Source organism: Emys orbicularis, chromosome 10, assembly GCF_028017835.1.
Source record: "Emys orbicularis isolate rEmyOrb1 chromosome 10, rEmyOrb1.hap1, whole genome shotgun sequence".
Taxonomy (NCBI): Eukaryota; Metazoa; Chordata; order Testudines; family Emydidae; genus Emys; species Emys orbicularis.
The window spans coordinates 2,509,821-2,523,494 of record NC_088692.1 but is presented as its reverse complement, the minus strand read 5'-3'; the positions used below and the strand labels follow the sequence as shown (position 1 = coordinate 2,523,494).

At 44.0% G+C, this 13,674-nt stretch overlaps 1 protein-coding gene across 2 annotated transcripts in view; it reads left to right on the top strand.

The window, feature by feature from the left end:
* PRKCB (protein kinase C beta) overlaps positions 1-13,674 on the top strand; it is a 235,831-nt gene that overhangs the window by 169,125 nt on the left and 53,032 nt on the right. For both annotated transcript variants that reach the window (XM_065412808.1, XM_065412807.1), the window contains exon 9: positions 4,167-4,313. In XM_065412808.1, coding sequence (XP_065268880.1) covers positions 4,167-4,313 — 147 coding nt within the window. The remainder of the gene's footprint in view (positions 1-4,166; positions 4,314-13,674) is intronic.

The following is a 13,674-nucleotide window of genomic DNA, read 5'->3' as shown; positions in this document are numbered from 1 at the left end:
CTTTAATATGGCTCTTGTTGAGCTTCAGCACTATGACTGGATAACCCTGTACTTCACACCAGACCTAATGTAACAATTAACAATCTTCCTCCTGTTCTTGGATTTGTTGACATTGCAATGGAACCAAATCCTAGACCAGAGATAAATTCAGAATGATTTCAGTTCAGTATTCGAGTCCATGAGGATACTCTGTCTTTCTTTAGTGCTTCCTTACAACATGGATTTGCTAGGAACTGAAAATGTGATTTCAGACTGAAATCTCTAACTGGCCTGTCCGTTCAGCAACAGCCTTCCTAGGGTGTCCTGAGAGGTCATGGGGATGCACTGTGACGCTAATTGTAATGCAGCCGGCAAGAGTTCTGTCATTTCAGTTAAAATGATAAGGGATAAAAAGAATCCACCAATCGATTTGCATTAGTACTGCTTGATCCTGCCTTTCTGGGCAGCACAAATCAATAGGACAGAGTTTCAGTCTTATATTCTGAGATGCTGTAGAAAGCATTGCAAAGGAAGTAAACATGAAAGGAATGATATGGAGCACTGCATGCTACAGAAGACCTGTTAAAATGCTTGTCTATGTGCCTCTTTTCACCAACCTCTGGCCCCTCTGTTCTGTTTAGCATGCAGTGTAATTACTGGCTGAAATATTGATTGCCATATGCCTTTTTGTGGGCTTCCTTCAGACTTATGTCTGCAACTGTAAGTACCCTCGGCTTAACAAAGAGTTCTGAAACAGGCATAGAGTGAAGCTTGCATTGCATGTTTTGCCAATTTTCCTTATCATTTACCAGCCACTTGCTGGGGCACCTTGATAGATGTGAACAGCAGCTGGTATTGCGTAGAGTCAGGTGCAGTAAATTAACTATGACAAATTGGATTGGATAATGATGGTCAAGTGCTTTTTTATTTTTGTGACAACATTTGCAATGAATTAGTTATAAACCAGAGAGAGAACATGAGCATTAAGAGAGTATTAAAAATATGTTAAAGGACTTTCACATTGACTCAGACATGGGAACATGAGCACAATGATAGAGAAAGCAAGTTACCTTTACTTGAGGAGTGGTCAGCTGTGTTCTGTGGTCTGTTATTATAGGCACTTATGTGTTTTTAATGGCTTTCTCCCTTCTGGTTTTGCTAAACACTCTGCCTGATCTTTCAGTAATTCCTTCCTGTATTTATAATCTCATTATCTGCTATCCTAGACATTATTGTGGTATCACAAATTCAGGTTACACACTAGATGAAATGGGAGGGAGGGAGAACTTCCTTGAACACAAAAACCTCAATTACTAGCAACATTAGTGTGGACAACAGTAATACAAAAGACCTGTCAATATCACATTTAAAGAGATAGTTGGGTTATAAATTGTATTTAAGAAAACTATTAGAGACTATTAAAACAGAGCAAATTAAAACCCTTAGATTACTTTTTACTCCTTATATTGTTCATTTGCTCTTTGCATTTTCCTCAGCAGTGAAAGTTTCACTCTTGGTTAGCCAATGTCACTTTCAGGTTCTCATGCACTGGCGCAGTGTTGCAATGTTTGGACTGCAAGCACCCAAGGGAATGTGTATTGTTTAAAATGTCATGGAATCTTCAATATTGGTCCTAAATTTTGTAACAGCTTGTTTTCACAGACCATGATTTGGTGTCAAATTTGACTCGACAAAAATGCTTTAAGACCATCTATACCATGTGGAAATGTTTTCCCCTAATATGAATATTCCTCTTCATTGTGCCTATATTTTCACCTGTATTAAAATGGCTCTGGAATGTGACCTGCTAAGAACTTTTACAGGCAAAAGTATACAACCCAGGACGGGCTTTAGCTTGTTTAATTGTACAAAGTCTTGCTTAATTGTACAAATATGAAACCTCTTAAGTCAAATTCAATGCCCCAGACAATATTAATCCAATACCAAGTATGCGTGGTTAAGAACACTGTGTTAAGAAGTGCTGAGGCTAAAGTGAAACATGAATCCCTAATTCTGCACCCTCATGTGCATGAATTATGATCTTATGTCACTAAAAACGGTCTTAGGAATTGCCATTGCAGACCGGAGCAGATCCATCTAGCTGAATGTTCTGTTTGCCAATGGCTAATATCAGGTGCTTCAGTAGAAAGGCACTGATGGAATAACTTGACTGTGGGGAAAGTTTATTCCAACCCCCATCAGGCGTGGTGTCCACCCTAGGCTCCCCTCCCCCCGGCCAAACGTCCCACCGCTGCTCTCACCAGTTCAGCTCTGACCAGTGCTAGCAATGGTGAGAGGCAAGCATGAGTGCAGATGAGGCTCCAGGTGACTGCTTGCCTTTCATTTCAGCTTCAGCCCCAGCACTGGGTGCCAGATGGAGCTACCCACCAGGGGGCCAACTAGGGGAAGCAGAAACCTGCCCTCTGCTGGAAGTGCCTGGATTTTATTCACTGTCACATGTCTAGTTCTGAATACTAAGAAAATACAATGGGTTTGGGCAGGATTCCACCTTAGCTAGAGAACTTTGGAAACGTTAAAAAGTCTAAAAATTACTTTTGAAAATTGCACTTTTCTGGGAGGCTGAATCAGTGGGTTTTTTTAAAAAAACGATAGGGTTATAGATTTACGCACAGGTCCGAGGCTGTCATTCTGTTTTCAGCCAGTCTTGGACATAAGGCTGCTCAGTGACTTCAACCTCTTCCCTGGAGCACTCATTCAGAATTGCAGCTGCAATTAGGCATCGATGGCTTCAGGTTTTTGCAACGTTTTCTTTCGTTTTCAGTGCAAGGCCTTCGGTCACCTATTGGTAGGTGCCGCAGGTGACCTTGAATGGAGACTTTTACAGCAGAGAGAACCTTGCAATAACCAATTAGCACCAGCAAAGTCTTGGTGATTACTTGTGAACCTCCTATCTGGAGGAGCTATGAGCGACACTAAAATTGAGCTGCTGGAATCGGGTTAATGGAATTTCATGCTAGACTGAGCTCTGTGCAGGCTCTACAGTGGGGCATATTTCTGAAAATTAAAACGGAATACATTGTGAGATAGCTTTTACAAATTCTGGTTCAGTAAGTTAGATAGCCACTGGACCAATGACAAGGCACAGAGCAAGTGATGAGCTTTAGTGCTTAAAAATGTCTTTTGCGAGGCTTCTTAATAAGCAATTGTGATTTGACCAGCTTGTGTGATTGCGTTGAGGATGCAGAAGAAGCACTGTGGAGTCTGTTCTCAGAAATGTATTTGTGGTTTCATGCATTCAGCCTGAAATGACAGAGGAGCCCAGTTCTCTTTAATATCAGATGTTAATAAAGTCTGGGCTGGATAAAAATTCCCCTTATTTTACTCCAACATGTTTGTATTTAACAGCCCTTTGTGCATAAGGCCAGGGACCCAAGGCATACAGTTTGCCTTTGTAAAGGAAGCAGCTCATCTAAGCCCATGTGGTTTTTTTATTCCTAGATCTTATCACTGTGCTGTTACTGATGAGCATTCTCTCACGTGTCTGGGGGGAGAACAGAGTTTTAAATGTTCCGTTAACCTGTGGCATGCTTGGGGACACTCCCTGGTTGTTCCCTCTGATAGCAGTTTGTAAGGGCATTCCGCAGATTACTTACAAGTATTCCAGTAGGGGTTAATATTCTCTGTATTGTAGCTGGAGCTTAGAGACTCCTTGTTCTAAGGAAATGCCTTCCCAGGGGAAATGGTGGAAGCCCCATGAACAAAGGCATTTAAAAAGAGACAGGACAAAGAAGTGGAAAATATGCAGTGTAGTGTCCCCAGGGGAGTGGTCTAGGTGGAATGTAATTGGTGTCTTTTTCTGTTTCTAATTACTTTTTCGATACCTTGAGGGAAGCTCTCCCCTCACCAGTCAAGTTAGATTTTCTCAATGTTCTGAAAGCTGCAGGAGAGGAGGGAGACAGCCAGTGAGCTCTCCAGGGAGGAGTAATGGGTAGGGGACCTTCCAAGGAGATTTGTTTTAAAATACGGGGAGCAATGCAATGCACTGTTTGCAAACCTACCAAATTGTGACCTGGGTGGTGGTTTGATTGTTCATATGGAAAAGGCATTCACAGCTCAGCCTAGTGTTTCGCCTAGAAATAATCCCTTTAACATACACTCAGTCTTAAAAATGGTCTTTCTTGTCATTTCACTTGATTTTTTCCCCCCCCCCACTCTTCCCCTTTCAGAGAGCCAGGATTGGTCCAGGCGCCAAGGCAGCCGAGGAGAGGATGACGCATGCGATTTCCAAATTTGACAACAATGGAAACAGAGATCGGATGAAACTGTCAGATTTTAATTTCCTCATGGTGCTGGGGAAAGGAAGCTTTGGAAAGGTGCGGTCTGAGGAGGTCCATGTGTTCGTACATCTGTGAACAGTGCTGTGCTTGACTTTCATGTGTCCATAATAATTCCTAATCTAGGCTCTGTCACATTACTCCAGAGCAGCAGGCTGGGCCTAGGAATGATGCCTGGGAGCCTGGCTGGCCTTCGACATGTGTGCGTTCCCCAGCTCATTAGATGGCAGGATTGGGGAGAGGACAGGCCATATGGGAAGGGAGTTCGCATCTGAATTTGGCACATGACTAGAAGAATGAGCGCTAATTGCTGCAGTCAAACTGTCAGCAGAGAGGAGAATGAGCGCTTCCAGTGACTGCAGCCGGGAAACCAGAGGGGCTTGGCTCTAGATTGTGTAAGCGATGTAGGCAGGACTGCCTTGGGGTCTCCTCTGCAGTACAGCGCAAGGGCAGAGAACTGTTCGATCAGCAGGTAGAACCATCCCGTTGAAAACTTAGATACCTGCTTTAAAAAGGGATCATGCCATAAACACCAAAGCACTTCTTGTTCTTCCAAATGCTTCTCTGTGGAAAGGCTGGAGCAGTAGGACAGCCAAGGTTCCATTTTTGTGTCCTGGGAAATTCCACTTATAAGAGGCACCAGTGGTGTTCAGGTGCTGTCACCAGGGCGGTATCAGGGACTAGAGGGTATTGATTTAAGGTGGAGAGTGCTCTGCTATTTTGACCACCTTTCACCTGAGGACTGTGTAGCAATTTATCAATTTCTGATGCATCCCAGTCACAGTAAGGAATGCTGAAATTCAGGTATCTGGTTAGTTAGAGATTAAAAATTTGAGATTCTCTTTCTGGAAATAGGGTTACATACATACAGAGTGTGTGTGTGTGTATATACATGTGTTAAAGCTCTTTCTGTTCAACTGAGTGTTTTTTCCTCTCTAATAATTAAAAATCTACATGAACGTTTTAATTGGCTTTACAGACCAGTTATGTGCGGTAAGAGAATTTATTTCTTCTAGTAATTGTGGGATTCTAGAGTCTTCATTTTTCTTAGTGGTTTGCCAACTTTATCAAGATTTTCATTAGAAATTCCAATCCTGAAATTGCTACTTCAGCTTCAAAGTCTAGACTAGGCGGAAGGCTGTGTTTCCGTTGCTGGTGTATCAATACATCGTTCACCGCTATGACAGATGGCCTGACACCAGACTGTTTACTGAGCTTTCTTAATAGAGGAATATTTCTCCACCTCAGTATAAATGTCTTGGATGGGGGGAGAGGGGATGACAGTGTACCGAGAGGACACGATGCTAATGTCTCTGATAAATGTAATGGATCAAAATTGTGTCCTTCAGGATTCACCCTATATTTACCCTCCTTTACTCATCCAGATGGAGGAAGTGTTCTCTCATGGCTAGACCAAGGCTAGAGTCCAGAGTCTGGGTTCTGTTCCTTGCTCTGGCACCAACTCATGACCTCGAGCGAGTCACAACCTCTGTTTTACCATCTGGAAATGGAAATATTTCACAGAGTAAATAATGTTTGTGGGGGCTTTGAGATCCTCCAAAAATAACTTCCCTCAGCCCTTAGAACCATCAGATTCTCCGTCCGGGCAGCTGCCCCAGGAGCTTCTCGAAGCGACAGCTCTGGAGAGGGTCCATTTTAGCTGTTTGCTCTTGGTTCTAAAGCTAAAATAGTAGTGAAGATGCATGCAGGTTTATTCTAGTTCTTTAGCTTTAAACAACAAAATAACACACACACACCCATACAGAAAGCGATGGGCCCCCAAACAATTAATTAGTGACTGCCCAGCAGTATTAAATAATCACATGCAGATTAACTCAGCCAGTCAATCAATCCAAATCTCTCTCACACCCAGGAACATCCGAATCGGTCTTCAACTTTCCCCTGTAAGCCTGTCAAATCGATACTAAATGGAGCACAGTCACAAACCACCTAAACATTCTCTGCCAGCTGTGACCTCTCCCAAGTGCCTTCTGGTTTGTCATCTCAGACCCTAGCCAACCGCAGTTTAAAACAACACCACTAAAATCTTACAAATGAAAACTAGCCGCTGCTTTTGCCCACTCTTCCCCGCCCCCCTCCTCCTCCACCACACAAATAATCCCTTTGAAAGTCTCCTGCTTTGGCATCTGGGAATTTGGGAGTTTTTTCTCCTCTTCTTTTTATTTTGAGAAACGTTAATAAACCCCTCAGTTGGAATCGTGGCTTATGTAAGGGAATGTGACAGCAACTGTTCTATGGAACAGACTGTTATAAATATGCAAATTAGTGCTCGTTAAAACAGAACGTTGGTCTATGCGATTAGCTCCAGCCCGGCTCCCACTATTCCCCAGTGGGAGGGTTCCCCACTTTTTTCCTCTCATCCTTTGCTGCACATTTGTTCCTTAACATTCTGAAATCAAGGAGTTCCAGCTGCGCGTCTCTCTGCCGGAGGGATATCTGGGAAAACGCTTTAGAGGATTTAAGGCTTTTAAGGACTGTGTGGAGAGAACGTCGTTTATTATTATTTATTTTCCACTTAGTAAGATGGAGCTGTTGGACATTTCAAAATTAACCATGCGGATCATCAAATCCATCCCAGCCCATGAGCTAGCTAGCGTGTGAAATGGGCATGTTGGCAGGGAGGCACTGGGTCTAAGGTGGCATCAGCACAAAACAATCTTTTCCCCCATAATGGGGCATCTTGTTTCCTTAGATCTGTCCAGGCTTCAAGAACTAGATAAGTTCATGGAGGATCGGTCCCTCGATGGCTATTAGCCAGGATGGGCAGGGATGGTGTCCCTGGCCTCTGTTTGCCAGAAGCTGGGAATGGGCGACAGGGGATGGATCACTTGATTCCCTGTTCTGTTCATTCCCTCTGGGGCACTTGGCATTGGCCACTGTCGGAAAGACAGGATACTGGGCTATGTTCTTATGTTCGTTGCTTGTTCCCCATAACTGCCCAATTGGATGGCTGAGCTCTGCTGTGCAGGTCTGAGAAACACATTCTGCCCTAGACATGTGCAGCCTGGCTAGCAGTAATTTGTATCTGTCACAGTAGCCTCCTTCCACAGCCTGTGTTGCCGCAGCTTAAACTTTCTAGTTCCATGTTTTGCCGTACGTGGTAAACCACCTATCAAGTCATTGATTTTTTTTTTAGATTCAAAACAGCCTGTAAGAGCTGTTTGAGTATAATTGAACCTATTTTAGTGAATCCCTGTTTCACTAATAAACTGGTTAACTCTTTGGTACCCAGAGCCAGCATTTACTGCTTAGTATTCTCCTCACTTGCATGCTACGGCTGGCAAGCATCAGGAAAACCTAGATATTGGCCTCGGTGGAGTTTAACAAACCTGTCCTCTCTTCATCCAGAGTTGGACTGCCTCCAGTTATTATGCTGGAACCTTCCCAAGCACATACACTCTCTTACAGGAATAAATCAAGTTAAATATCAGCTTCTCGTGTGCCAGAAAAGGAATTGCAATCTATCTTAGAGTGTGTTCTGTAGGTGTAAAGCCACCGCAAAGACCGGCTTGAGGGTCATGGGATGGAACAGTTCTCCTCTGGCTTTGTTACTGCTGTGGGAGCTCAGTAAAATAATGGCATCACATTTCATTGAGTGAGTGTTTGGTCTTCAGTTCCACCTGGACTCAGGCTGAAATGTGCTTAGCAAGATGCTAAGGCCACCCTTCGCTAAATCCAGGGCATCTTGGCCCATTCCTGGGCTGGGGACAGGCCCATCTGCTCCCCCTCCTTGGCTGCTCTGATAGCCAGGACCAGAGCAGACCCAAGCAGCGATAAATTATGGGATTCTCCTTGAGCTTTAGCAGGTGGAGGGGGAGAAGGGACCCATAATTCCCTAGGCCTGTTTTTAATTGAACAGTGCAATGTTGGCAAAGCCTCCCTCTGGTCTAACAAAAATTGTAAAAAGCTAAATTTATGCAGCTGGTTCATATTTTGCAGCTACTCAGTCTGTGACACGAGTGAGCTTGGGTTTTATGGCTTTTCTCTGGAAAGGCCTGAGCCTTTTGCTTCTGCAGATCAGGGTGTTGGCAGGATCCCCTGGCTGAATGAGTTTGGGTTATTTACTCTTCTGCCTGTCTAGGGTTGATTATTTCCCTGGTGTGGGGGAGAGCCTTCATGTTTGGATCCATCACATACCGGTAATGATTTACAGTTGCTGAAGACTGCTCACCGGTGGCCGTTTTTATCTTGGAATTGAATCACTTTATATAGAAGTTCTATGAGGCGCTCAGCTACTGTGTTGATGAGGGTCATATAAGTACCTAGACAGATCAGTTTTAGTCGCAGTTTGCAGTAGGATGGCACTGAAGACAATGGTATAAACCACTGTTGTTGTTTTTTTTTTTTCTGCTCCAGTATTTATAGGGTTTCAGGTGCCGTGGGTGCTGCTAAAGTGACGTAGGTGAGTGTTGCAAGGAAGAAAAATCTGCAGACACTACACTACCTTATTTGCGCAGAATGCCTCTCCCAGCGGTCTGGAAAGTACCTTCCAAACAGGCCAAGGGTCAGGTCCTCTCCTCGGTTATGCAGGTCTGAATTCAGAGTGGCTCCACTGACTTAAGTGAAGCAACTCCGCATTTACACTTGTGTGACCCCATGTGTCTGTCAGTCTGGATCTAAACACAGAGTAATACATTGACCCAGGCTTAGTAGCATACATCATACATACACTCTGTGCAAGTGCCCACTGATTTCTTACGCAGCTGCAGAGAAGGAACTCTGTTTTTCCTCCTGTATGTTAGTGATGTGGAACTGCCTGGCTCACAATCTTTAGACCAGCACACTGAGATGCCTGCCACATGTTTCAGCGTTGGTATGCCATTGGAGAGCCACTGAATAAAACATTTACAGCTTAAGTAAACCCTAGAGCAGTTTTTTCCCATTTAATTTTGTACAGCAGGAAACTGTGGCCTCTCATTCCATTGCCGACACTAAGAACAGTGATGTGGCAACAGATGTGCCCTCCAATTTGATGAGAAAGGTACACTGACATCACTTCGGCACCATCCATCAATCTATTGGGGGTTTTCACCCTGGAGGGCTAGGCTCCAATTGACTAAGCAGAGTCTGAATCCACCACATAATTATTTACAGTTACTGAACCCTGCACTCCAGTGGCTTTTATCTTGAAGTGTAATCAATTGTTTTTTTTATTTTTTTTTTATTTTTTTTTAATTTTTTTTGGTACCTCAGGGAAAACGTCTCAGTGTGTTTATCCCTCAATGAGCTTTCTTACCAAAATGATGCACACACTCTCCTGGAGGCTTTCAGGCACAGAATTTTTAAAAAGTATCCAAACTCTCCAAGTTTTGTAATGCACCATGATGCCTCTGCTTCATAACTGAGATGACTCCTGCTCTTGGTTTCAAGAAAGCAGTCCACTTGTGGCCTTCATGCTGAGACACAAGGTTTAGAGATGCCCTGTAGCCTTTCAGAAAGAAGTGTCTAGCCAACTGGAGGCCTGATCCTTCCAGACATGAACAACATGGTTTATTCATTCGCTTCCAGATAATCTCCCTTCTTCAGATGGCTTTCAGGAACCAAATGTTAAGGATAAATGTCAGTGATCAATTTAAAATATTCCTTAGTTCATGCAAAATTGTAAGTGCTTGCACAGGTCAGATGCAACAGACAGAATAAAGGAATCTTAACTGTGTGCTTCTATAGCACTTTTCATAGTCAAAGCACTTTACAGGAAATAACCACTTTATCCCTACAAATTGCTCCTGCAAAGTGGACTAGTAGAACTATCCCAGTTGTGTAGCTGGAGATACAGAGAGGGACTTGTTCAAGTCATGCAGTGAATTGACAGGAGAACTGCGACTAAATGCAAGAAGGTTCTTGCTCCTTGTCCCTGTCCCTCATTGGGTGACTTGCTAAACTGGTCTTGTGCCTACATTGTATGCGTCATTAAAAAACAAACAAAGACCCTCTAGCCCTCATGGAGAGAGTGGCCATCTGAAGTGCGGACTGGCAGCTTCTGCCTGAATTTGCAGACAGCCTAAAACAGTAGCTCTAAGAGGTGCAAACTGTCGCTGTTTGCCTCTGTTAGGGTGTCAGCTCTGAACCCTAATGGTGATGACTTAAATGTCAATGTTTGTAACTCACTGATGATTAAAGCTTACAAGAAAGAATGGTGGTTATATTCTGAAGATCCCCATGGTCAATTGTCAGTGACATCTCATTCTAGCTTCACAGGTGGGCAGAACTTAGCTCATGCTCAGAGAAGTGTTAACACCATTCCCCTCCACCCGCCGTTTGACTCCTGATGTCCTTCATGAGCTAGTGAAGAACAGTCAAGGGAAACTAGGGACCTTTCCTTCTGAGGCTTCAGGACATACCTTCTCCAAGCAATGGTTTCAAAAATACTAGAGGGTGGATTGACCTTCTCTCCTTTCCAAGGCATCAGGGTGCAGGACATTGTCCCTAGTAAGAAAGGACACATGCTAGTAATCTTCTTCATGTTCTTGTCCTCATGGCCCAGTGAATGCCTGCCTCCACACACACATGCTTGTCAGGCTGCTGAGGTATTTGAACTTCAATTTGAAGACTGGGGACTCAAAGTGCTACTGCCATACAAATAATAATCTGTCCCAGTGCCCATTAAGGTCCATGAGACTCTTTCCAAGGCTTTCCCTGAGCTTCGGTGCAAGCCCCGAGGGCGTGATCCTCCAAGATGCTGAGCGCACTGGCCTGCTATCTAGTAAAGTATTTAAGCACGTGCTTGGTTGTAAGCACAAGCGCAATCCTGTTGACTTCAGTGGAGGATGCCAAGTGACGCTGGCTGAGGATGTGGACCAGTACTGCGTCAGGTCAGTTGTCTGCAACCATTGTCGGGGAAGGAGACAGAACCGTGGTCTCCTGGTCTGAGCAGAGTCGGGAACACTGAGATTCTAATCCCGGCTCGGGCAAGTCCCTCTGTTTTAGTGCCGCGCTTTCCCCATCCGTAGGGTACGGGCAATACCATTAACCTGCCACATGGGGAACTGTGGGGATGAGTTAGTTGGGCTTTGATATGGAACAGCTGTGTGGAACTGTCAGGTGGTGGTGTTACATTAGTTAAGCTGAGTAATAATGAATGTCCTCACCAGCCGCGATTCTCATTTGAATGTGCAAATATTTGCCAAAACACTTGACCTATGCTCAGTCATCAGGGTTTTATCTACTAATCTTAGACAGACTCAGACGCATTCTGCTCTGTTACTCATTTAAATATAAAACTGCACACCTATGGGGTTATTCTCGGTTTACATCGCTGTACCACAGTAGAATTAGGCCCCGTGAACCCTATTTAATAAAACCCTTCCTAGCCCTACGGTGAAACATAGATATTGTCACTGTATTTAATCTACCTCCTGTGACACTGTCTTGGGGGCATCCAGAACTGTAAATTACCTCCTCTGCTGCGGCATGCGAGAGATTTGCTGCTGCTGCTGCTAGACTGTGCATCAGTTCTCTGTTACCAGCCCACTCCGCTCCTCCGGACTCTACCAGCCCTTCCTTCACCATGCAGAGAACACTTGGGGCAAGTCAGTGCCTGAGCCCCTTGAAAGAGCATTGGCCTGCAGTGTCCAGCCCGTCACAGAAATTACCAAGTCCACTGTCTCCAGAGCGACAGCAAACACACCTTCCTGTTCGCTCGGCTGAGGATTCACACTTGAATATCTTGTACTGAGAGGAACATTTAGTAAAGCCAAGAATAAACTTATTAATAAAGAACAGCAATTCAGGTGATACTAAGCGAGGCTAATAAAAACCGAAAATGGTTATAAATAAACCAAAAGTCTAACGTGCTTTCTAGTGACTAAACATAACCGTCTAAAACTGCCTTAGACAAGGATTGCTCACCGAAAGTCTCCTCTGTGTCAGAAGTGCCGGCCAGCCAGGATCCAGCTTTTGTGGATATAAACAGTGCTGCTCTTTTTGCTCCCGCAGAGGTTTGTTCCCCCTCTTCTTATAGTCCAGTAAATCTTTGAGATCTATCCCGTGAAATGCACCCCGAGAAAAAGTTCATCTGCCCCTCTATTCTTCAGCAGCACACGCCATGCTGTTCTTCTCATCCTTCTGTTAGTTTGCTCTTCCTGCTGACTCAATATGCAATTATAATTCCCATTGTCTCTGGCAAACCCTGCTCCATTTACACGTGAGAGACCTGGGCAGACTGGCAAGTCAACGTTCCTTTATCTGGGAAACCTTTATCAGCCCTGCCTAGTTTGCTTGGTTTAAACATATTTTCAGTATACACAAACAGCTTCTTAATTGTTATCTGGACATCCATCGTGCCATGGTCCTGATGACCAGCATGTTACAAGCTTTCATTTGATACCTTACACAACATTCTTTGTAGATAAATACCATGCCAGCAATGTGTTAGGTGTAGTGAGTTGGTCAGGTCAGATAGGAGTTGCTGTGACAGAATCATGGACCCTCTCCTGGGGGCATTGCCGCGCTCTTAGGGTCACATCTCCTATCACCCAAACAGCGGTATTTTTGCTGGGATTCTATTCTCTTGCCTTTCAAAAGTCCACAGGATGCTGCCTAGCTTTTTTTTTTTTTTTCAGCTCTGCTACGGTCTTAAATTATTTCTGTTCCACTCTATTGATGTTCATTTCTCCTAATTTATTTTCAAAACAGCCTAACGTATGTTCTCAGTGTGACTAAGGATTTTAATAGTCTCTTTTAAATGTAAAGTAATTCCATTCCACTGACTATTTGAATTTAACACAACGAGAGAGAGAGAGAAAATGGGAAGCAAAACGTGGCCGCTGGTGAGCGGTGTTTGTTTCGGAAGCAGCCCACACCAAATTGAAGCAATGTATCTTCATAATCTGTGGGGTGTCGGCAGGATTTTCAGGAGTCCTCATTCGGGTTGATTTGATTAATGAGACAAAATCGCACTAGCAGGAGACGGCAGCCTCCGTTTATTACAATAAATAAATCTGCAGATTGACACAACTGGTTTTAAAATATTAGGTGAACAAATTATTCTTCATGAAGTAAAGCAGTTGCTGAGTGATGGGCCAGATGAATAATTGTGTTTCAATTTACCCTGGGGGTATAAAGAGTGCCGCCTTTCATTCACTGTCAAACAAAGTGGAAGCAAATTAAGATAGTTGCATAACTTTTTACCACTGTGGTATTTGATGAGGACTCTCTGAATCTGAGGCTCATCCACCAGTGCTGCTTCCATTCAGAGCACCCCAAATATGGATGGGCACTCGGAGAAGAAGGCTGGTCTTGTGGTTAAGTCCCTGGACCGGAGATCTGGGTTCAGTTCCTGGCTTTTCCACAGACTCCAGGGTAAAGCATGTAGGGCCAGATTTGTAATGGTATTAGGTGCCTAAAGATGTGGATAGATACCACTGAGAATCTGACCCGC